The sequence below is a fragment of the Cardiocondyla obscurior genome, linkage group LG03 (assembly GCF_019399895.1).
Source record: "Cardiocondyla obscurior isolate alpha-2009 linkage group LG03, Cobs3.1, whole genome shotgun sequence".
Lineage (NCBI taxonomy): Eukaryota > Metazoa > Arthropoda > Insecta > Hymenoptera > Formicidae > Cardiocondyla > Cardiocondyla obscurior.
This window is the reverse complement of record NC_091866.1, coordinates 5023039-5046232: the sequence shown is the minus strand read 5'-3', so window position 1 is coordinate 5046232 and position 23194 is coordinate 5023039. Positions and strand designations below refer to the sequence as shown.

The 23194-nt window shown below is 45.4% G+C and overlaps 1 protein-coding gene across 1 annotated transcript; it reads left to right on the top strand.

Moving 5' to 3' along the window:
* Positions 1-99: 99 nt before the first annotated feature.
* LOC139101326 (histone-lysine N-methyltransferase PRDM16) lies at positions 100-22718 on the top strand. The gene is made up of 2 exons (XM_070654368.1): positions 100-1250; positions 17567-22718. The coding sequence occupies exon 2, from the start codon at positions 17617-17619 to the stop codon at positions 18961-18963; it is 1347 nt and encodes a 448-aa protein (XP_070510469.1). The 5' UTR covers positions 100-1250; positions 17567-17616; the 3' UTR covers positions 18964-22718.
* Positions 22719-23194: the final 476 nt, after the last annotated feature.

The window sequence follows — 23194 nt, the reverse complement described above, 5'->3', positions numbered from 1 at the left end:
ACCTACCTACCTACCTACCTACCTACCTACTTACTAACCTACCCGCAGCCTACGGATCGGTCTCCCCGCCCAATCGACGGTGTACCCACGGAGGTACGGTACCCGCGTGTTTGTGCACATCGCGGTTGTGTGGCCGCCAAGTCTGTGTGCGCGACGTCCGTACGCGGCATCGCCCGCTTCATACACACCGACACACCGGCGCACAGCTTACTCACCACCGTACGGACCACTCCGCTCTCGTCGCGCCTCGCGAATCTCCTCCGAGAGCGCTCACGGTTCTCGCTGATATTCCGCCTCGTCCGCGGCGCGAGAGGGCAAGGAAAGACAGAGAGAGAAAGAGAGAGACGGGGGAGGGGAGGGAGATATCACACGCCTCGCGAGAGAGGACCTGGACAACGGAGCACTGGCACCAAACGATCGCCGGACGGTGGTGAGCAACGTGGTTCGCTCCTTCCGTCGCTCCTCCCGTGAGAGAAATCAACAGTCAGGACTGGACCGTCCTGTCGGCACGACACACGCGCGTTTCAGTACACTTCCCGGGCGTAGGATTCGAGAGATCGGCAGTGCGATCCCCGCGATAGTCGGTCATTCAAATTAAACGATCGCCACCAAGGGACTTGCCAAGGGCCGGCCGTCGCCCTTTGATAAGAGCGCGAGAACAGAACGAACTCTAGTCAGAAAAAAATAAAAAAAATAAAAAAAAAGAGAAAAGAGAGCGGAAGAATTCTATTTGAGGAGACCGATAATTGTCTGGTGTTGGTGTGTGATATAAAAGGGACACGTGTCGCGCATCGCCGCAGCGGGAACGATCGAGACCGTTATCCGAGCACGTGGTCGCGGTGACCACGAGGTGAAACGAAAGGGCTCTTGGTGGACGCGTGGATGCATCGCCCCGTAGGGGCTGGAACGATTCGGTCGGCTTGGCGGAATGTTCGTGCGGACGTTCCGGTGATCTAATATTCTCGCAAGGGCCGACGTCCCGCGCACGTGGAAGGGCCTGGTCAAGAGGCAGAGTGATCACGAGTGTGAGGATAGTGTGTTGTTGCGAAGCAAGTGCTCCCGCCACCCTTTTTCGTTTCTGACTTTTCCCGTCCTTCGCTTCTTTTTTTTTTTCTTTTGTTCCTCTTATCACTCCACCTTTATTCGCGTTGCCTTATGAGTAGAGCAACGGTGGAAAAGTGTCGCGAAGTCAACGGGAGTACAGCAGCCGCAGTCACCCTCGGCTTCAAGGTCGTGGCATGACATATACGGTAAGCTGATCTACGATTCTTTTCGTCTTCCCGCTCGTCGTCACGCCGGGATATCGTAGCGTTATATCACGGTGTTCCGAGTAGCGCTTTTGAATATTTATGAACGTCGCGCGCGATCGGTACTTTCCAGAGAAGAATGAGAGCGCTTGAATCATTTTCTGTCGCTACTTCTAGCCTCATCTAATTTCAATGCTAAACTGCGTCAGTAATAAATATCGACGAAGCATCGACATTTATTGGAAAAATATGCGAGAACAGCTTCGTTAATTTATAGCTCGTGAAATTCGTAACAATCAATTCGAACCCGTCGCAATTTTATTTTTACACTTACTTTCTAAGTTGAACCATATTTTTGTAAAGACCTTTTTTTTCAGATTATATTGTAGGATAAAAATTATCAAAATAATTTTTTATTGTCTTGAAATTTTTAATCAAAGATTTAATGCACTTTATAGTGCTTGATATTTCTAATTTTGGGAGGAAAAAAAAGAATTTTATTGATTGAGATATCAGTGCTCTAGATTTTTTTTCGATTTATTTTCGAATCGTTGTCGTGTGCGAACCGACGTCGTCGACGAAATCTTGACTCGTACTCCTGGCGCCGGCGTCCCGCGCTCTCAGTAATTACAGAGTTTCCGCGACACGCGGACACGCTGTCATGTGCGTGGCGGTCTACGAACGAGAATATTGAATAGCGTCAGATGACGAGAAAGAGAAAGAGAGGTTTTCCATTTGAATAAGAACAATCGAACGCTCGCGAGCACGACCGCGGAAGTTGCCTGATAATTTGTCGACGTATTGTCTGGCAAGTGTGCGCAGCTCTCAAAAGCAAAATATGACAATTAAAATTAATTAGAAGAATACATAAACATTTGTAACACTGCGCGTTAACTTCGGCGTGATTTACGATGCCATATACTTACGAACGTCTCGACTTTTATGAGTCACTAATAAATTCATCATTTTATCGTTACTTATTTATACAAATTTTCCAATAATTATCTGGATCGTCGTGTCTTTCGATTTAAATAAATTACAACTAATATCGCAGCTGATAAATAATCGTGAATTTAAATAACGATCGACAGCATCGGAATTTACGTCTAGATACGCATCCTTCTTAATTATAAATCATCCGCGCGCATTTTCTCACACACGAAACCGCCGCGGATTGACATCGGACGGGAACTTACGTAACGCAATTAAAACGGACGCGAAGTCACGCCTATAAATTCGCGCCGCTTATAGCTTCGCGCGAAAACGCGTTGGACGTCTAATTCATTTCGAGACCAGTTTCGAAGCTGCGCTTGCGATCTCTCGCGCGCGCAAGAGCGGATTCGCCCACGCTCGTCCTTATATTACCACCGAACGGTCCGCTTCTTGCCCGCCCAGGGAAGCAGACGTTGCAAAAGCTATGTTCCTGCGTCATCCCTCGCCGTTTCCTCGTTCATAAATTCACGTGCCTCCAGGCGGCCGCGATAGAGTACGTCCGAAGGATAGCGTACACGTGAGATTGTCCGATACGCGAGACACGAGAGAGACTTCGATAAATACGTTTACGCGGCCTAGTCAAAATGACGCCCAGCTGCATCCACGTGCGCGAATGCAAACGCAAGATTGACGGGCCGTCAAATCGCGCGGCATTTACGTCGATAGCGAAATTACAGAAAAACCCACCCGGGATATATTTAATTGACTGGTGGTAAAAAGTCGAAGACTATACGTTGAACATTTTCTGCAAAGCGCCGATCCCCGTGGATCCTTCATAGCACGGTGAAACGAAAAGGCCCGCTTCGTTGGTGAAAATTAAAGTCGGACTCGGGTGAGATTTATTCGTTTGATTTCTCTCGTCGGGTTATTCTCGGAGAGTAAGGATGCGGGTCAGAATATTCGATTAAGTGGCACGAGAGATTATACCGGAGCGATGTATTATTCATAGTGCACGCGCGGCGCGATAACGCGCGCAGCAGCAGACGCGCTACCGAGCGCGCGCGCCGGGCGACGTTAACAGTTAATTGATAACAGGTAAGTCGAGTAAGCTGGGACGCCGGTGATTTTTTTTTTTTGTTGCCGCCGATGCCGAAGCGCGATACAGACCTGACCGGCCACGCCGTTAACAGTTATGTGAAACCGATGCGCCCGAGAGCGGCGGGCCGACTCTTGTCCCGCGGCCTATTATTTTCCTCTACCTCGCACCGCCGCTGCTCAATCCATCTCCACCTCGCTATCGGCAATTTGTTAGAATCGGCCGCGTACGTGCGCCCCGACGCACCCATGGACTGCCCGTACGCGATAAATCGCAAATTACGTCAGGCGCGAACATCGCGGATCGCGCGAAAGTAATTGCAAATAATACGCGTCGGATCGATCGCCTCCTCTCACGCCCTGGGAATAACGATAGTTTGTACGACTACGCGGGTAAGTTCCACGTAGTGAATCTATGCCGGCGAGAACCTTCCGGACATAGATCTCTCCTCGCTGCGATGATTGACAGCGAACTTGCGAGATTGATTGAAAATAAACTCGAAGAGGGAGGATCCGCGAGAGAAAAACGACTCGCGGTTAATACGTTTGACTTCGGATAAAATCTCGTCCGGTTTTGTCTGAATCAAATGTATTGTTTTGTAGTGAAAAAGAAAAAAAAAAAAACGATCAAACGTCGCGATTAAATGTAGAATTAAATCGGAAGATATCGAGACGGACGATCTCGCGAGCCGACTCCGCCCGCTCCGTTTTTCTCCTCGATCCCATCCTTGCAAAAGCGAACGGTGTCAGGCGATATTACGCGAACGGCATCGGGATTCCTACCTTCTTTTTTTTCTTTTTTCTTTCTTCTTTTTTTTTTTTTCTTTCTTTCCTTTTCGTTGCTCAACAATCCGGGCAAATGTATGTACGAGCGGCGGGCCGGTATTTGAATACGCCGGCTATTACGAGAATGGAGAGCACGACAATCATGAGAGATTCCCAGACGTTCGAACAATGTCCTCACCTCGGTCCCCGGCTGGCGCAAACGGCAATAAAACGGGCCCCGAACGACATTACCGTCACCAAGTACCGGCCATTAAGTACTGCTACCGCAATGATCCTGCCAATGGTGTCTTCTATAATTTCCAGCGACGTACACGCACCGTCTTAATATTAAACAACTCCCGCACAAACCGCAGATAGCGATATTTAATACGCAATTAAATTACGTACTTTTAAGCGTACGTATAAATTTTATAACGCCCGCGTTATCTCAATTTACAAAAATTAATGTGGCATTTTTATTTTACTTTTATTTTACTTTTATAAATTAATTTATCATCAGAAAGAAACGTGAATTTTTTTTTAAATCAAATGGGCTCTGTCACTGCAAGCGATCTTTACCGAGGAGCTAGTTTACGTAAGAACTCGTTCGAAAGGGGGCAAATTGAAATAATTTCAATCATCTTTTTGCCTATGGTCGAAAATGTAAATTCGTTTCGCGGCAGGGATCTTCGGTGGCGTAAAGCCGACGTGTGGGCTCGCACGCCGAGTTTATTTATGCGTCTACAACGCCGTACAATGGACCGGGTGCTGCTTTTAAATTAAATTTGAGCAGCGTCGCCACGTCATTGTTAAATATCATTGCCGTTTAGAGATTTCCGGTATCGTACTACCGTGTGTACTCCACGTGGGACCGCGGGAATTCCGGTTACACGAAATTTACGGCCCGCGCCGGGCGAGCGCGATACCGTAATGAGCCAATCGTTCCGATAAACCGCCGCCTCACACGCCGCGTCCGCATCGCATTAATAATAGTTACCGATAAGCTTGAGAAATTCAGCGTATACATCGCGATAACGGAAAATATGTAAAACCAGTTTACAAAGAAAATTATGCGAGTGGCACGCATTAAATACGCGATCGCTCCAAAATCCTCGCGAGAGATCGATCACGGGTGGTTCACGCTTCAGCGACTAACGTCCCCCTTTTTCACGCGGATTAATCCTAATCCCGGCTTAACTCGCCTTTCATCTCTCTCTAGATATAAGAATTAGAACGAAATTTTTACCTTGTTTTTTTTTTAACGAGTCGAACTGAGATTAAAGTTGAGCCGACGTGTGTTGGAAAAATAAGCGATTTTACTTCTCGTAAACGTTCTCGAAACGCCTCCCGAACTGGGGCGACGGGCAAATCCCTGGTGTTTATCAGTGTTGATTTTACAAATTATCGCCCGCGACGAAAATGAAAATTTTACAAGACTACCGGCGGCGCGAAAGCGGTGCAAAAAAACACGGAGGATCTATAGCGCGCCCTCGTCGAAAGATCACTCAACGGCGAGGCCCAAAACGAAGCCGACGTTTTTACGACCGGGCAGCAATCACCAAACATTACTGCGAACATGTAATTTTTTTTTTTTTTTTACCGCGGCCTTGATTTATGTCTCGCGTCGAAAAGACTGTGAAGCGCATCGTTTAAGCCGGGTGCATGTTAATTAGTCGTTCTTACCGAAAAGAAAAAAAAAAAAAAAAAGAGAGAGAGAGAGAAGGAAAAACGCGAAAATTATAGACCGAGTCACGCCGGCGATTCCCTTGACTCACGAAAGTACAAACGAAGCGCGCGCGATAAACTTTTCATCCAGTTTTACGGGAGGTGCGTCGTAACGGCGCCGTAAAAGGCGCATTGCGAGCTTATTTAATTGTGGCGAACGGACGCGACGTCGTCGGCCGCATCTTCGAGTGGACAATACGGCGACCTTGCCGGCGCGGAGGGATAATTGTAGCGCCTCGAGATGGGGAGCCTTAAATTTGAGGCCGCAGCCTACATACGTGATGTAAGAACGGCGATAACATCGCGCCGGTGCGTAAACGTGGCGGACGGAGATGTAAAAAAGGGCCGAGGTACCTACACGCTTTATTATTCGCCGCATATGTATGCGCGCCGTCACTTATCTCCGGTCTACCGCTGACCTTCTTATTTCATCTCGCGATTCATCGCGGCCTCCTCGCTTCGTTATCTCGCCCGGATCGCGCAGATCGAACGTATATCGTACAGCTAAAATAAACATTTAACGATACTCTCTAAAAACATTTAATTTCCAGATTCTGGATCCTCGGTTCAATTTTTTAACTAGTTACAACGCCAACTGATACGATTACGAAGGAATTAACGCGCGTTGAGCAATCGAAATAATTTATATACCGCGATTTTAATATAATGGTCGGGCATGAGATATTTCCTCGAATAAAATTTAATATTTTAATACCAGAACACGAAATTTAATCATATAGTAGCGAGTTGATCGCGTGCTTCTGATTTGCTTAATCAGCCCTCCATCATCGCTGAAGGTTGCGCACACTTGTTACTTCTTGCTCGTCATTGCGAGGCGAAGTTGCTTTATGCCTTCTCGCATTGTTACATGCGAACATAATCATGAATCGAAATCGAAACCAGCATCTTAAGACGGTCAGCCGTCTGACAAATTGAAGAGGGTATCGCGATGCGCGTTGCAATTTCGGCTCTCTGCTCATTAGCGATATTTTATGATCATTATGTTGACAATAAACGATAAATCTTTATTAAAAAAAAAAAAAAAAAAAAAAAAAATGAGAGAAAGAACTCGGAGAAGAGGGAAAATCCGCCGGTTACGCGCCCGTGCGATAAACATTTATTTGCCGGTCTGCGATACCGCAACTCGTTTTCTGCTTGCCTATCTATCAACGGACGTAGGTATGTAGTGGACGATGTTACGAGATCGCCGATTTGTCAGGCTGAAAACGAAAATGTTCTCACGATCGACGCGGTCTATTAACGATCTACCTTCTCATTAAAAGCGCAGAAAATCTTCGCGGCACCCTCCCGAGAGGCGTTATCCCACGCATCCTTTCACCGATTTTCGTCACGTGCGTCAGTAAACTACCTTACGACGGCGCTCGAGCGTCAATCGCTTCTCAAGATCGCAGTTTCAATAATTTATTAAAATGCCTTTCGTCCAGTTAGATTTCCATGGTTCTAAAGTAATCAGAAAATAAAGCTGTACGATACGGAAAATAGAATGCGTGTCTGAGGCGTGTTTTTCTTGGCGAGTGCATTGCGGTGACAGTCGAGAAGTCATCGAGGTGCAGAAAGAAATGGGCCACGAGGCTGACAATGCCCGGCGGTGTCTCTCGCGCTCACGTCAGCGGGAAAGAGAGAATAAGAAAGAGACGGAGGGAACGGCGCCGACTAACAAACGATGATTTCGTCGTGCCGCGTGAATATTTCATGAAGAAACAGTCGGGAGATGCCGCGTAAAAGTTGGGCGGGACTGTCAACGAGATCGGCGGATCGGCAGATGATCGTTGAGCAGACGAGACGAATGCGTTACGGCGAAAGAGGACGGGCGCGCGGGAACGATCGCGGAAGAGGACGGCGATGGAAGCGGGAGGCGAGGTTAAAGAAAGGGAATCAGGCCAACGGCTGGGCAATAACCGGCACCCGGAGGAAAATTCATGAAAATCTATTCCTGATTTCGTGGTCGATCGCTGTATATACTTATGCGCGATATGGAAGAGCCCGTGCAGTTCTGCCGGCGATCCGAAGCGATCGAGAAGATCCCTTGTCTTTCCTTGTATACCTAAAGAAAAATAAAAGAAAAAAAATTTACGCGTCTTATCGTAGAATACTCATTTCGACGGTATAATTTCTTAATTAAAAACAATAATTATCCGAGAAGTACTTTATTACAAATTAAAATGCAAAAACGCGATGCGCTGTTTGATTTTCGCGAGCGCGAAATAGAACGGTTCGATATAATTTAAATAGAAGTATGCTTTTCAGGCTGAGGTAGCGTGTTAATGAATCTATGCATGAAGTATCGAGAGAGCTTATGGTAATCGAGGAAGCTTTTTCTTATTGGTAATAGTTATGGAAAGTGGTCCGCGGTATTGAAACGCGATATTAAATTAAATGTTTAATTGCACGCCGCTTCCTGATTCGCATTCGTAACGCGTAACTAATAACGTGCTAATCGATTAATTAGGGAAGCACTTTCTAGAACGTCCAATTAAATTACGTCCAGCCCATTCGGCCCCCGTGTGCCATCACTCACGGGCGTTTCCCCCTGTTGCACTTTTCGTTTTTTTTTTCTTTTTTTTCCCCCCGGCGGTCGATTTCACTCCTTTTAAATCACAATCACTCATTAAAGATGAAATTTTATTTTCTCAATCCGCAAACCGGATCAATCGTCCGCGAAACGGCCAAAGCAAAATTTGAGCCTTGCGCAAGATAATATTACGTCGGTTTTAATGACAGTACAATACTTTATCACGCGAGTTACACAAGTTTCCTATAATTATTATTATTATTTCGGTATACATATATGGACGTTCGTGTTAGCGTAAGGAAGGCTCTTGATATCGATAATTTATATAATAACATCGCGGAAAAAAGCTTTAAATACTCCGCCAAAGCAATAATTTAATTCCAGTGGAGACTCATTATACAATAAAATCTAGAGCGATTATTATTTATCTATGTAAACTTATCTATTTATGTAAACGTCCCAATTACGTTTTAAGAAAGAGGAACTTTGTGAAGTAACTCGGTGGTTACAACGGGGAGAGCCTAATGATCCCCGCGAGTCTAATTAGTCATAAACCCTCGGGGGTATTGTTTCGATAAAGATAACCCGATGCCGCTGAAACTGTTAATAGCTTCAATCAAGGCTTGGTAAAACTACATCGCCGGCGAAACAGTGAGCGACTTTTGTACTTCGCTTTCCATTCGGTTCACCGCGCTAACGGCCAGTTTCGCAAGCTCGGATATCCGCCAGCGGGTAGAAATCCATTTTCAGCGCGGTAGAAACCCGAGAAAATTATTGTGCTCGACGATGATCGTGTTTAACGGCGGAACCAATTGTCTGATATCTCTGTTACGACAGAAAACCCTTCATCGCGTCCGCCGAGGGGGCGAAGAGGCCCGGAGGGACCTTCCTTCCTTCCTAATCCGCGGATTACCCGACGAAAGGCGGCGGAAAGACCGCGGAATTCACGAGAAAGGCCTCGCGACGAATCCCGATGCCGCACCTGGCTCTTATACGTAGCCGCGGGTCGTGCTAATACTTTCACGGACGACTTTTATCGCGCGCACGGCTTTTTGTCAAATGTGAAACCGTGTCGTAGGCAAAACTAGACGGATGCGTCTACCGCGCCTCTTCGAAGCGTACCACGGTCCGCATAAATGATATATTTCAAATTCTAATCTGGCAAACGGATTGGAAAAGGTGAATTAATTGCTACGAAATCTACAGGCAACTACTGCGTCGAGATATGTAATTCATTAGAGATCTGTGATACTGGAAGGATTAACATTACGTTCATCCTTTTTATATAATCGACCACGCTTATGAATTACGCGGAATTTCGACGAGGTTTGTTCGGTTTACGGTGAGAGCGCGGATCGGGATTCCAGCGGCTCGCTTTACACTTCGGTTTCATAAGGAAACGTCCGGAGCGAGTCGCTATTTAACTAAATCACGGCGCATAGAGAAAACGATCGGGCAGCACACCGCCTCGCCGTGATACGTCCGCGGATCGAAGCGATCCGAGCGATTTAAAATTCCGCGAATACGCCGCGAAAAGGTAATTCCTTCGACGAAGAGTCGCTCTTCGCGCGATCGTACGTTTCGCGTTGAAATTGTCGGCGGATCCAGTGTAAAATTTTTTTTTTTTTCTTTTTTTTTCCTTGACATCCTCCTTCTGATGCTGCTGGTCGATCGTCAAGCTCGCCGGGCCGGAAAAGCAAGTAAAACCGCGAGGTGGAAGTCGGTCTCGCTCGGACAGATCCGAACACTCGTTGCTCAATTCCGAAACCGATCTCGATGTAACGGTGACGGAATTGTGCGCCGATTACGCAACAATTTTTGCGAGATGATAACGATATCGCTACTTTCGATGCGCCTTGCAATTCTTCACGAACGTGAATATCTTGCTCTTCGAAAATATCGACGAAGAGAACACTTGCAATAATTTTATTCGATGCGATTAATTGTTTTTTAGATTTCTTTTTTTTTTTTTTTTTACACCAGAGCGATTGACGATAAAAATAGCCGATCGCATGAATCTTAATCCCTCAGCTGTCTTATGTATAAGGACGAGAGAAATGGTCTTATTAGTTGATAAGACCGCTGATGCGCCTCGCGAGCGCGCTTCTGAGTAAACGGTACGACGGATCTTGAAGATTAATGATCGCGATCGGTCGCGGGACTCTCCGCGAGGTGTAACAAATCGTGATACTCGTAATGTTTTTCTACAGATCACAATAATTCCTTATTGCTAAGCCATTTGCTGCCATTTGACTTTTCAATTAAGCGGTATTGTTTTCGCGCAAATCGATTTGATAAGGAACTTTAATTCTCTATTGAAATGACATCGCGCGTAAAAAGTCAACCGTGAAAAAGAAAGGATTTCTGCGCGTAACGCGATAGCGTTGGGAGGATGCCGTGGAAATACCACGTGTAAAAGTAGGCAAGTTACTTCCAAACGTGTGGCCTGACCCTGCCGGTTTCCACTCTCGAGAAGCGGGGCCGCGATTAGAACCGATTTACACGGTTCTGACTGCGATAGTCTCGCGCTGTCTCTCAACTGTCGGTTTACGCGTAACATCGCCGGCGAATTAAAGAGCCATTAATTCACCTTTGCGGAGAGAAAAAAGAAAAAGGATTCCCCAGTGCGGTTCGCACGTAATTCATTTCTATCAATTCCCGGCACGACGGAATATCTACAAATCTCGAGACGGTGAAAGAGATACGAGATCAAATTAGCCGTCTGTTGGAACAATTCTTTATCAACCGTAGCAAAGTACTTCTCTACGATGAGCGTAATATTGTAAATCATCAATTATTATAATCAATGTATATAAATATAAATAAATATATTTATATAATATTAATAAAATTTTGATTTAATTTGTACCCATCTTAAGAAAAAAAAAAAAAAGAAAACGTGGAAAAAAAAGAAAGAAAAGAAATGCTTGTGAAAAATCGCGTTTCGAGCACCGGCGCGAGTAACGCGGGGTTCCTTCGAGGGGAAACAAATCGTCGGAGGAGTATATGATATTACGAGCGGACACAACGACATATGGTGCACCGCGTGACAATGCTTGCAGACGCAGCGCGTTATTGGCAAGGCTACCGGCCGCGCGATAACGTCTGCGTAAGAAATGCACGTGGGCGCCGCACATGTCAGGCTACCGCGCACAACCCCGGGACAACGTTCGGTCTTTTATGTCGCGTTACACCAGGCGGGATCATAAATAATCGTCGCCGGATTATCGGCGGATGCACGCACCTCTCTCTTTCTCTCGGCGCGCACGTCACCGGTGAATTAATTCTCAACGCCGCACTTCGCGCGGATGATGATATACGGCACGAAACTGAGAAAGTGACATTCAAAAGTTTAAGCATTACATATCGACCTGGACGCGCGACGTTTTCGAAAGCACCCCGCGGGACCTTTCACCGTGCGTTCTCCATCCCGCTGCGAATTATTTCCTCACCTGTCGCTGGGCGTGTGTTAGATTTAAAAAAGACATCGGAAACGACGGCGTTTCACTTAAGAATCTTTGGGCAAGGACTACGTAAACTGATACATTTACTTTTTAATTATAACAACGCCGTCATTTAACGATACACTTATTTTTTTTTTCTATATATATTTCTGAAGATAGTTAGAAGCGTTCTCTCGCGTTAAAAGCGCATTAGAAAAAGACTTTTAAAAGGTTTACTGTTGAGTAAGGTTTTGAAAACTGTTGCAACGTGCAATAGATTTATCTCACGTTAAATGTTCTACGAGTTAAAAAAAAAAAAATCACTGTGCTATTATTCTCAACTTCTCTGTTTTAATAGCGGTAAAGCGGCTCGCGATCCTCTTTACAAATATCCTTTGTTTACGTCCTTTCACCCGGACAGGCGCCGAACGGCGGAGTAACTTACGCGTTCCGGTGAATCATAACGGCTAATGAGCTCGATAAAATCCTCGCGTGGCAAAGATTTTTCTTTACGACGAAGAAGACGTTCCGCGGGTTACGTGATCTCGCCACGTCATACCTCTAATCCGTAGAATGTTGCCCGGAGCGGCAACGCGCACGTCTCGCTACTAATGCGGTAATGAGATGAGCGGAGGGACGTAGCGGAAGGAAAATCTATTTGCTTGTACTTCGCTCTTTTTTTTTTTTTTTTCGCGTAATGAATATATTTCTTTGGAGCCGAGCGTCCGGTTTTCCTCATTACGCGCGTCGTTACACGCTGTATTTCCCAAGCATCCGACACGCATTTCCAATAATAAGGTAATTGAACAAGACACATACTCCCGATAACTCCAGCAGCGAGTGCGAAAGAACGCACCCCTCGCGCGAAAAAAGGAACATGCGGTTAAAGTGTACTACTTCTGGAGAGAGTTTTGTAGGGAAAAAAGAAAAAATTAAGCGCACTCTCTGTCTTTATCTTTCCTTCTTCTTTATTTCTCGATCTCTGTTCATTAATTAATGCTCGTCACAAATCAAAAGAATCGAGACATTTCAATGTAGGGTAATTGTCAATATGACTGTGCCAGTTAATCTGTTTTTCTATTTAAATAACCCGGAAAATCAGCGGGAATAAGGACATAAAAATTAATCATTTATAACGAATCAGGTTAAGCTATCAAAGTTGAGATCTTAGGGTGAAAATCTTTTTTTCTTTGCGGTTGATTCAAATACAAAAGGACTTTAATAGACACAGTAATACGGATGATTAATTTTACGCGACTTTTTTTCGCAAAAATCCGTCGGCGCCCACGTTTTAGAAAGCGTTCGTTTGCGAGTTTGCAATTGTTAGAAACATTTACGTGCGTTCTCGTCGCGAAGGAATATTTTCGCGTCGCGCAGTGTATCAATTTAGCGACGCATGGCGCACTTAATCTCCGACAAGTTTGCGCTTAAAGCGGCGCGCGTCGTAATTAAATGCCGGCACTTCTCGCTGTCTTATCGGTGGGTGCGATCGCGAGGTCCCACGCGAGAAGCGAAGAAAGACACGCGACTGTGTGGAGATTGATATTTTTCTCCCTTTTCTTAATTCTCTTCCCTTCGCGACGTCTTTAAGCGCAGCGCTGAATGGACCGCCGGAAAGAAACTGTGTCAGCCAAAAAAGAAGAAGGAAAAAAAAAAAAAGCGGACGTCGCGCTCGCAAACAGAAGTAGAAACTGCGACAAATCGCGACAGCAAAACCTAAGATCGCACAATGGTTCGGTAATTTGAGGATGTTAGAAAAGGAATGATTCAATGAAGATTTCGCTGTCGCGAAGTGCATTAAGATCCCGCCTATTATGCATGCGGAGAAAATTGGCGCTTCCTTCTATTGGTCTCGCTCGGTTCTCTTTTTTTCCCCTTGCGAACGAAGAAAGAGGAATTACGTCACGCGAGAAAAAACGGCCGATTAAAATCGTCTTCGTGACCGGCGAGCGGCCGGGAACGTTTTCGTTTGGATAACAAGTGGTGAATAAATATGCGCTACACGCCTTGGCGTTTTATGGTATGTTACATACACGGGAATTAATTAAAGTGAAAATAATCGTCACCTGCGAGTCACAAAGACGGACGATCTTGTATTCGTATCGTTGAATGAAATTATCAGCTTGATTAAAAAAAAAAGAATAAATCAAACGTCTATAAACTAGAAGAAAAAAAAAAAAGAAAAGAAATGATAGATTTAATTTTGTTTAAAAATTATCCGCTTTATTACCGTAAAATTGTTTTTTTTTTTTTTTACATTACATGTAATCCAGTGAACGTTCGCGAAACACATTCGGTATAATATCACGATGCATGCGGCCCTGGAGAGGCACTTATCGTACACGTAGGTGAATGTCGGCAGAGAAATCATACCAGCAAGGACGACGTAGCGAGAGAAAGAGCAGGGCAGGGTGAGCGGACCTGTGCGGGAAAGAGATACAAACCACGCCCGGGCTCATCCCGACTTTCTAGAAACCGAAAACTGGATCGCGTCCGCCAACATCTCGGGAGATCTCTCGAGAAACGTCAGTCTCTTGGTTGATTCACGTAACAGACGTCAGTCCTCGGCCGGCCGCTCGCGCTCTTTCTTTCGCTCTTCTCATTTCTCCTCCCGTTCCGCGTAACCGGCTACCATTTCCCGTGGACACATTACTCACTCTCGACCACTCGGAGAAACTCCGCTCGACGCGGAAAAAAAAAAAAGAAAAAAGGATTCAATCGTTTTAAAACGAATTTAAAACCGATCGAAAAATGCTCCCGATCGCACGTAATGTTATCTGCTAATATTTCATTATCGAATTATTTCGCGTTAAGTATTTATTACATAAAAATCAAACGTAGCCGTTCAGACTTGAAACTTCTGATCTTCTTTGCGTTGAATAATTAATTAAATATAAAATACAATTTGGTAAAATAAAAAAAATAAAAAAATAATAAAAAAGCACGCTGCAAGCTTTACGATTAATATATCGATCAGAGATTATTTTACACAGCGTCTCGCCTTTAAATTAATATCGCTCGAGCTCTCCCTGATCAAGACACGTTGTCGAAAGATGTTTTTGAACGATCCAGCCCAACATTCTCGTCTCCTCGGCAGGCAGGGCGTCGCCCGAGGATGCGTCCGCACTCGAGTCGCGCGAAAGTTTCTCCTCGCGGAGTATTATTACGGGGAACAAGGGAAAGTACATGTAAATCGAACTTAATCGACCGCATCTCTCGCCGGACAGCACACACGCTCTACTACTATCGCTTTCTTGTGCGCGAAAATGCGACGTCCCAAGTGGTGACGCAGAAAAATCGTCCGGCGCGTCGCGCGCGCCTTTACTTTCAACGAGGGAGTTCTCCTCGGACAGTCCATAATTAACGCTTTTCACTATTATCGGACGAACGACATTTTTGCGCTCGTTCGTTCTTTTTCCGCCTCGCCCTCCCGCGGCCGCGTTGATGGCACAACCGATTTCTCTTTCGCCGAAGTGGACGGCCGAGGGAATGTATTAGAGGTATCTGGTTTGTAACTGGATCGAGCCTTGAGCTCAACGGTACTTAGGCGGTGCCATCGATCGCTAAACGACCGCCGATTTCCTCCAGGATGTGTTTACGACTTCGCGATGGAAGCCATTAAATCATTGCATTAATTGCTCGCAACTAACGCATGCGATCTGAGAAATTTTCCAGATCGTATTTGCATATTAAAAGCTCACGGGTAAATTACGCCGCGATAAATATCTCGCTACACTCTCTCTTTCTCTTTCCCCTCCGCCCTCCCTCGTAATAATAGTCGTATATCTTTGTATGGTATTCTTATTTTGGAAATCGTACGTGCGAAACGATGTAATTGAACACGCATACGTGTAACGTAATATGTTATCTTTTTCTTTTCTTTTACTTTTTTTTTCTTTTCTTTAACTTTATATAATTTTACTGTTTAATTATTGTAAATGTAACGTTCATAGAAATGATATAAAATATCCATGTTGCAATATAATTGCGAAGTTTTTATTTTAACGCTGGTATTGGAAATTATTTTACTAAATTTTGTATATTTCATGAATTTACTTTACGTTTAATTGCTGTATGTCATATCGTATGCTAATATTGCGTTTTGTCCGCTAGTGCTGTTGTAAAAAGCAACAAATAGCTACGATAACGTGTGCACCGTGCATAATAAAAGCCCCCTCGCGTTTCTACGTTTCGTTCGGTAGCACGTGGTGATTGAAGATAAAATATACTCGCCTTCTCGCCATGCACGGATAGAGACATCAATGCTCGTAAGAACGGCGCTCGTGTAAGCGGTAATCTCGACACAAGCTGCGTCACTTTCGGTTGGCGAATCGACTTATCACCGCGATCTCTCGTCGCATAATGAACAAAAACATGATTTTTTTTTTTTTTTTTCGCGGACTGTGCGGACCTCGCAAAAACTTGCAGTGTTGCGTATTGCTCGTCGATCAGTTAATATCTGCTTCTTATCACGCGCGAAATATTATTATCAAAATCCGCTTCTCTTTTTGGAAATTGGCACGTCTTTTGTATCACGTCTCGGTTCTTCAAGACGTGAAATTAATCGACAACGCGTTTAACTGACGCGCTGTACAAACAGATCCCTTTCGGATTGTTACAGATATCGCTTCTCCGTTACATCGCGGAAGAACTTATCCACTCGCTGACGGAGCGAGATATGGGAAATAGTCCGGGCGAAATTAACTGCCCGTATGATCGCGGTTCATTAATAAAATTCTGTCAATTAGCGGTCGGTGCGGAGGCCCCGGAGCACGTGCCGGAGTGAAACTGCGAGGCGTTTAGAGACGGGGAATAAAATGCGAGAAAGAACGAGAGAGACGGAGAGAGAGAGAAAGGCCCCGGCTGAATGATCCATAATGCGGGATCGTAAAAATCTGATAGACACATCTTACGTATCTGGCAGGTGTTCCCGCTCTATTTTATATTTTCTTTTTCTATCCACGGCGTGCCTGCCGTCTCCGGCTCGAAAAAAAAAAATGCGAGCAGGTCGATTTGCCCGGGGAGATCGATTTTCTGCGGGCTTCTAAAATCCGCCGTGGCCTCGGGCCGAAGATACATTTATCACACCGCGATTGATGCCTTGATTTATCGAGTCCCGTTGCGCTCTCCGCCTCTTTGCCTTTCTCACTTTTTTTTTTTTTTTTTTTTTTTTTTCACTCTCTCTTTCTCTCCCCGGGACTCTTTCGCGCAACGATACACGGTGGTTGTCGATCAAGGAAGGTAAAAGGGGAGAAGGAGATCCCTTTCACTAATATTTCCAAATAGCCCGGCGTTTGCCGGCGAACCTGTAGCGCTACTCTATTCTTCCCGACTCGGCGTAATCCGAAATCGCGAGCGTTAGAAAGAAAGTCCGGGCACGATGAGTTTTTGATTTATGAGGCGAAACGGCTGGGGGCTTCGCTTGTCAACCGTACGATGTTACGCGATACGTAACTCTAATAATCGGTTGTGTCTATCTAGAGATGCCGCAGATTGGTATATTCAATTACTTTTGATGGACGCTTCGAGTGTTGTAATCGGACGTGACCTTAAAATTTATTTCACGCCGCACGCCTACGTTACTCAACAGCATCGTTTTTATTTGTCCCTTGCTATTGTCTTATATATCTACCTCGAGTTTTACTATTACTTAAAAGATCAGTGATAATTTTATTTTAACATGTATAATGTTTGAAATGTATAGCTGGAGCAGAAATTTCTTCCTTCGTTTAGCAAGATAATTCACATTTAATTTGAAATTAAAATGACGCTGATCCCTCAGAATTTGTTCGCTAATTAGATGCGCCGTACTTCACTTATTTCAGATTATTCCGAGCGGAGCGCAGGAGCAAGGCCGAGTGATAGAGGCAGTGTGATGAGCGGATATCTCGGTAGCATCACCCTGCCCCCGACGTTGCTGCACGACCCGAAGTATCCTCCAGCCATGCGGGAGAAAGACTCGAGTCCGAGAAAGATGCCGGGCCACATAAGCCCAAAGCAAGCCAGCATTTATCCGCTGAGCGTCCGCGTGCCGGACGTCGAGGAGCTGCCGTACGATCTCAGCCACGGCCACGGCCGCGGCCTGTCGAGCCCGACGAACCAACAGCCGCAGCAGCCGCACATGAGCCCCGCAGCTAGACCGCCGCAGTCGCATCATCAGGACGAGCTCGATTGCGAGCCGCTCGATCTTCGCGTTGATCACAAGAAAGAGCGACTGCGGGACGAGAACCAGAACGAAATCGAAGTGCTGAATCAGAACAGCCTGGGCGGCGGTCTGCCTTATCACACGGTGCTCTTCCCGCAGCATCACGCGATGCACCCGCTGGTCCTGGAGGCGATGTACAGATCGCACCATCACAGTACGCCGGTGCCCGATCTACCCAAGATCCAAGTCAGGGCACTTCCGACGATGGTGCCTCTGCCGCCTAATAGATTCTCCTCAACCTCGTCGTCCACGTCGTCCTCGTCGTCGTCGCAGCCGACCGCGAGAGCCGTCAGTCCGGCCATCGGCCAGCAGTCTCAGCACCAACAAAACCATCCCTCGCAACCGCAACCTCAGCAGCCACCGCAGCAAAGTTCGAATCTGCCGCCGTATTCGATCAGCATGCAGGCCGGCCTCAAGCCCAAGGACAGATACTCCTGCAAATTCTGCGGGAAGGTCTTCCCCAGATCGGCGAACCTGACGAGACACCTTAGGACGCACACCGGCGAGCAGCCGTACAAATGCAAGTACTGTGAGAGGAGCTTCAGCATCTCCAGCAATCTTCAGCGTCACGTCAGAAACATTCACAACAAGGAGAAGCCGTTTAAGTGTCCGCTCTGCGAGAGATGCTTCGGTCAGCAAACCAATCTCGATCGTCATCTCAAAAAGCACGACGCGGACGGGCCGACGATACTGGACGAGGTCAGATCGAGGTATCACGGCCAGCTTCCCCGAGCCGACGACTCCTATTTCGAGGAGATCCGCAGTTTCATGGGGAAGATCACCTCGCAGCGGCAGGGCATACCGTACTTCCCTGGTCTACTGGGCCACACCACCGACGACTTCAGAAACGATAAGCAGCAGCTGCAGCTGGAGGAAAAGCGCGGCGATTCGTCGTACTTCAGCGACCGGGACAACCTCAGCTCGAGGTCGAGCAGCACGGCCAGCAGACCGGAAAGCGTCCAGGAGGAGCAGAGGGAAGTGAACTCGCCACCGCTCTCTCCCGGCAATAACACCTGAGCCCCAGGGTGCAATCGTCGGCATGGTAATCCATTTAAGAAAGATTTTCGTCGGCTCGTCGGAGCACGATGGAGAAACGCGAGAAAAAAAAAAAAAATTCGATATTTTAAACCGCCGAAATTGTTCAAGAGCGAAAAGACTTGAAAAAAATTAACTTTTAACAAAATTTTCTAACAGTATTCTTCTATTCACTGCGCAATTTTATATCAATTCGAATCGCAAGACTTACCATGACGCAAATAATTTTTTTTTTTAATTAGCTGAAGCCGACAAGATCTGTGAGATATAAAAAAAAAAGAGAAAATGATCTATATTTATGAATAATAATTCCTAAAGATCGGCGACGAATTTTTTGCTCAAGAGAGACAGTGAGCAAACTTTTGTTCTAGGTCTTAATAATTACAAACTTTGAAGCAAATTCGCGGAGAATTAAAGTTGAAGAATTAATATATATATATATATGTAGATTCAATTCGTTATAGAAGGAAAATTAAACGTAATGCCTTGAAGAAACATGTGCCTAACTAGAATGTATCGTTCTTGATCCTGAAGAGTATGATCCAACCAGATCGATATAAAGAGCCTTAATAAAGTTAGATAAACAATAAACTTACGCTAAATATCGTACAATTAAAATCTTAGACTTAAAACGCGTGCTTGAGCGAGCCCGAAAGTCATAGAAAAATAGGCGAAATTGACTGTAATTTGTAGATTCAATTTTTGAAGAAAAGATAGTCTATTTTACGTAGACACTTGCTTCACAAGAGAAGGTACAAATATATCTTTAACATTTTGAACTATAAAAGAATTATCAAAATCAAGCACAATATAAAATATATATAAATTATTAAATTTTGCTTTTACAGAAATAAAATAAAAATTGCAATTAATACGTATGTATATGTTTTATAAATTTATAAATTTTTATTTTACATTAAATACATTTGTACCTTCTCTTTTATATTTCTCACATACAAGCTCAATATTAATGATAAGGACTACTTCATTCTCTACTCTCCTCGTGGTTATCAAGAATGACGTATGAAACAATTAAATAACGGTTTGCAAGCTGTCGCAATATTTTTACTTACTTAACGAGATTTATAATCGATCAAATTAATTATTTCACCTTCGCAAAAGTTTAAATCGCTGAAAAGTTCATCGGTATCAGGGAAAAAATAATTATTACGGTTGGTCAATATTATTCACAATAGATAAAAAAAAGTCCTGTGAAAAAGACGACATTGTTCTTAAATTACCTTAAGCTGCGCTGCAAATTACAACGGCATAATGCATGACTAATTTGCAAAGAAGAAAGGATAGCGCGGTAAAAAAAAAAAGAAAAGAAAAAAGAAAAAGCGCTAGCACTGTAATTAAGGCCGCTGCAATCCTTTCGATCGTCCCTACACTTTTCCACCTTTCACGATGCATTCCTTTCGCGCGACGGGTTTGGCTTAAAGTCCAATTTCGTGATAAACTTAAGTAAGAAAAAGCGACACGTCTATATTATAAAATGACCAGTTCGATAATTGTTTGATAAAGTTTTTTTTCTACTAAATTTCTGGGATGGGAATAAAGATTTCGATAAAGGAGCGCCGCGCAGTGATAACTTCGTGACAAAACGTATTCGTGTATTAACTCGCGAACCTTCTAATTTAGCAATATCATTTAGCAGATGCCGTGCACGTTCAATCCTTCACAATCAACCATTCGCGAAGAGATCTCCGCGCACAGGACGACAGCGCGCACGTGAGATCCCGGCGAGGCACCGCGGAGCGTTCACGCACACGGGAACCCGCATTTTCTCCGCATGAAAGATACCGGACACGTGAGGTCCTCGAGATCTGCCCTCGCACGAAGCTCTAGCGCATAAATCTACCTCGCGCACACGCGAGACAGATGAACGGTCTCGGTTCCCTGTAGTCTTTTAGCTTCCACCGTGCCTTTGACCTCTCGCGTTACGCTCCCGCTACCGGGAACTGATTGGGTTTGATCCTCGAGATCGACGGATTCTGCCGCAGAAAATCCGCGCGCCCGCGGGACACCGATACGCGCCGGAACCGTTCACCGGAAAGTGGCCGATAAATTTTCACCCGATCCCGGGGAGCGGAAGACGATTGCATCTACCGTTCTACGGTAAAACGAGGGGGATGACGCGTCATCATCCGTGTGGGATCGCCCGCGGTGGGATTCATCGAGTGCTCCGCTCGTTCGCTCGCCTCTTCTTGCCGGATCATCACCGGCAGGAAGCACGCGACTTTTCCACGCCGCGTCTCAGATCGCGGCCGTTTCCGCGGTACGATGAGAACCATGAGGAGGGAGATTTCGCGCCGTTCACCAGAAACCCCGGTCGGAGTGATACCCGTTCGTCGTCGTCACCTTTTTTTTGCCAGGTCCCCGCGAAACACGCCGCGCCGCGATATCGACCGGTAATCGCCTCCCAACGCGTTAGGCGGATGAATAAACGGAGCAGAAAACACGGGTTCTCGCCGCCATCCCGCTGTTATTTGCTAGTCGCGGGTAAAAAAATTTATTATTAATTTTTTTTTTTAATTGAAAAGCCACCTAACGAGATGTGTCAGTAGCAGTTCGAGTTAATGCGATCCTTCAGCCGCGAGATCAGATATTACACGATGATATTTCCCGTTAATTTCTTCCAGAGTTTAGGCGCTTAATCCGCAATAAAGCGAACGATATCGCGCGCGGAAATTAATATCAATAAATTGTCACTTGTGCTCTTATTTAATCCCCGCGGAACGGGATTAGGTGGTTCAAAGCTGCGTGATACAGTGTACTGATTACAATCTCCGAGTTTTCTAGCCGCATATCGCCGAGAAGTTCGTTAAGCTTGCTATTTAAATCCGTACTCGCGTCGCGATAACGAATTCTCCGCTGCCGCAATAATTATGAATTAATGACTGCCGGTATCGATTTCTTTTCTCAGGGCAAATTGGCCTAGCGGACGATAGGAATTGGAACCTTCTCATTCTCTTCCGTCTGTTTAAAGCAGCAATTAATCTTCCCTCAGACTTTTCAGTTTCAATCGAGAAGCAATCGCAGTTGCGTCTCCGATGACTTTTTGAAATAATCTTCGGCTTTAATTCTAATTTTATTAACTAACGAAGATAGTCGTATCCGTGTTTAAAAATGTGTTCGCGTATTTTGCGTCGGGATGTTTTTTATTTTAACGTTGAAGTGACGATTGAGAAACGCTGCGCCAGGCATTCCGCGTTTCATTTCGCGGCAATAATTCTCGGCGTATCTCCGCGACACGTCACCGGCTTCCCCGATTGAAAACTTAATGATCCGAGATGCGCGGAAGAGTGCGACGAACCTTACGAGATCTTCTGATTTCCCAACGGCACCGCCGATCGCGGTCCACGGGACCTGTTCCGCCCATCGCTCGATTTCTAACCGATATTTTATTATCCAGCTTCTTCAGCGGATCACTGGTCCCGGCGATTCACGGATTACGGTTGAAGGCGCCCGACTTGCCCGCGAGCAGAAATTCACTTTCTAGGTCGTAAAATCGAGTCGCTCATCAGCGGCGTTTTCTATTACAACAAATTGTCCCTTGTTTGCCCCGAACTTTTTCTCCTATTAATTTTTTTTTTTTTTTATCTCGTCCGCGAAGCTGCAAACTCTTCTGAAGAGCGCGACGCAGTTCGACGCATTAATATTAATCCTAAATTTATAACTTCTAGGGTTTTCAATCTCCGCATAATTAAACCGTCAAAAAAAAAAAAAAAAAAAAAAGAAATTAAAAAAAATAATCGCGCTTATGAACAACAAAGGTGCAGCAATCAACAAGAAGAATGCATTTACCAAACGCTACTTCCACGAGATTATTCCGCCTTATCTTTTATCGCAATTTAATTGGCGTCCAATCAACCTCGGTCAACTTAAAAATCGCTTTTATATCGCAAACGCAGCGGCAATGTCTGCCGAGCGAGCGTTGTTGTACGGGGCTCGCTTGTAAGCGGTAAGGCGATTTAATCGTCGCTTCCGGTACGATATTGGGTGCAAATTTATTGGCGCTTTCTAAGCGTGGCGCGGAGGTGGGGCGCGTAAATCCGACCTTGATTAACCCGACCAGTGATTCGTAACGCTGTAATGAGGGCCCCGCCGGGCGTCGGGATGACGTGAGCTACGGACTAGCTCAAGGTGCCAGCGTCTCTCCCGCGGTGCATCTCCGCGCATCTGTTAGATTCGCGTTTTTTTTTTTATTCTT

Bases quoted from the DNA above. Each gene is read 5' to 3' on its own strand.
- LOC139101326 (XM_070654368.1), top strand. From the start codon at position 17,617: ATGAGCGGATATCTCGGTAGCATCACCCTGCCCCCGACGTTGCTGCAC.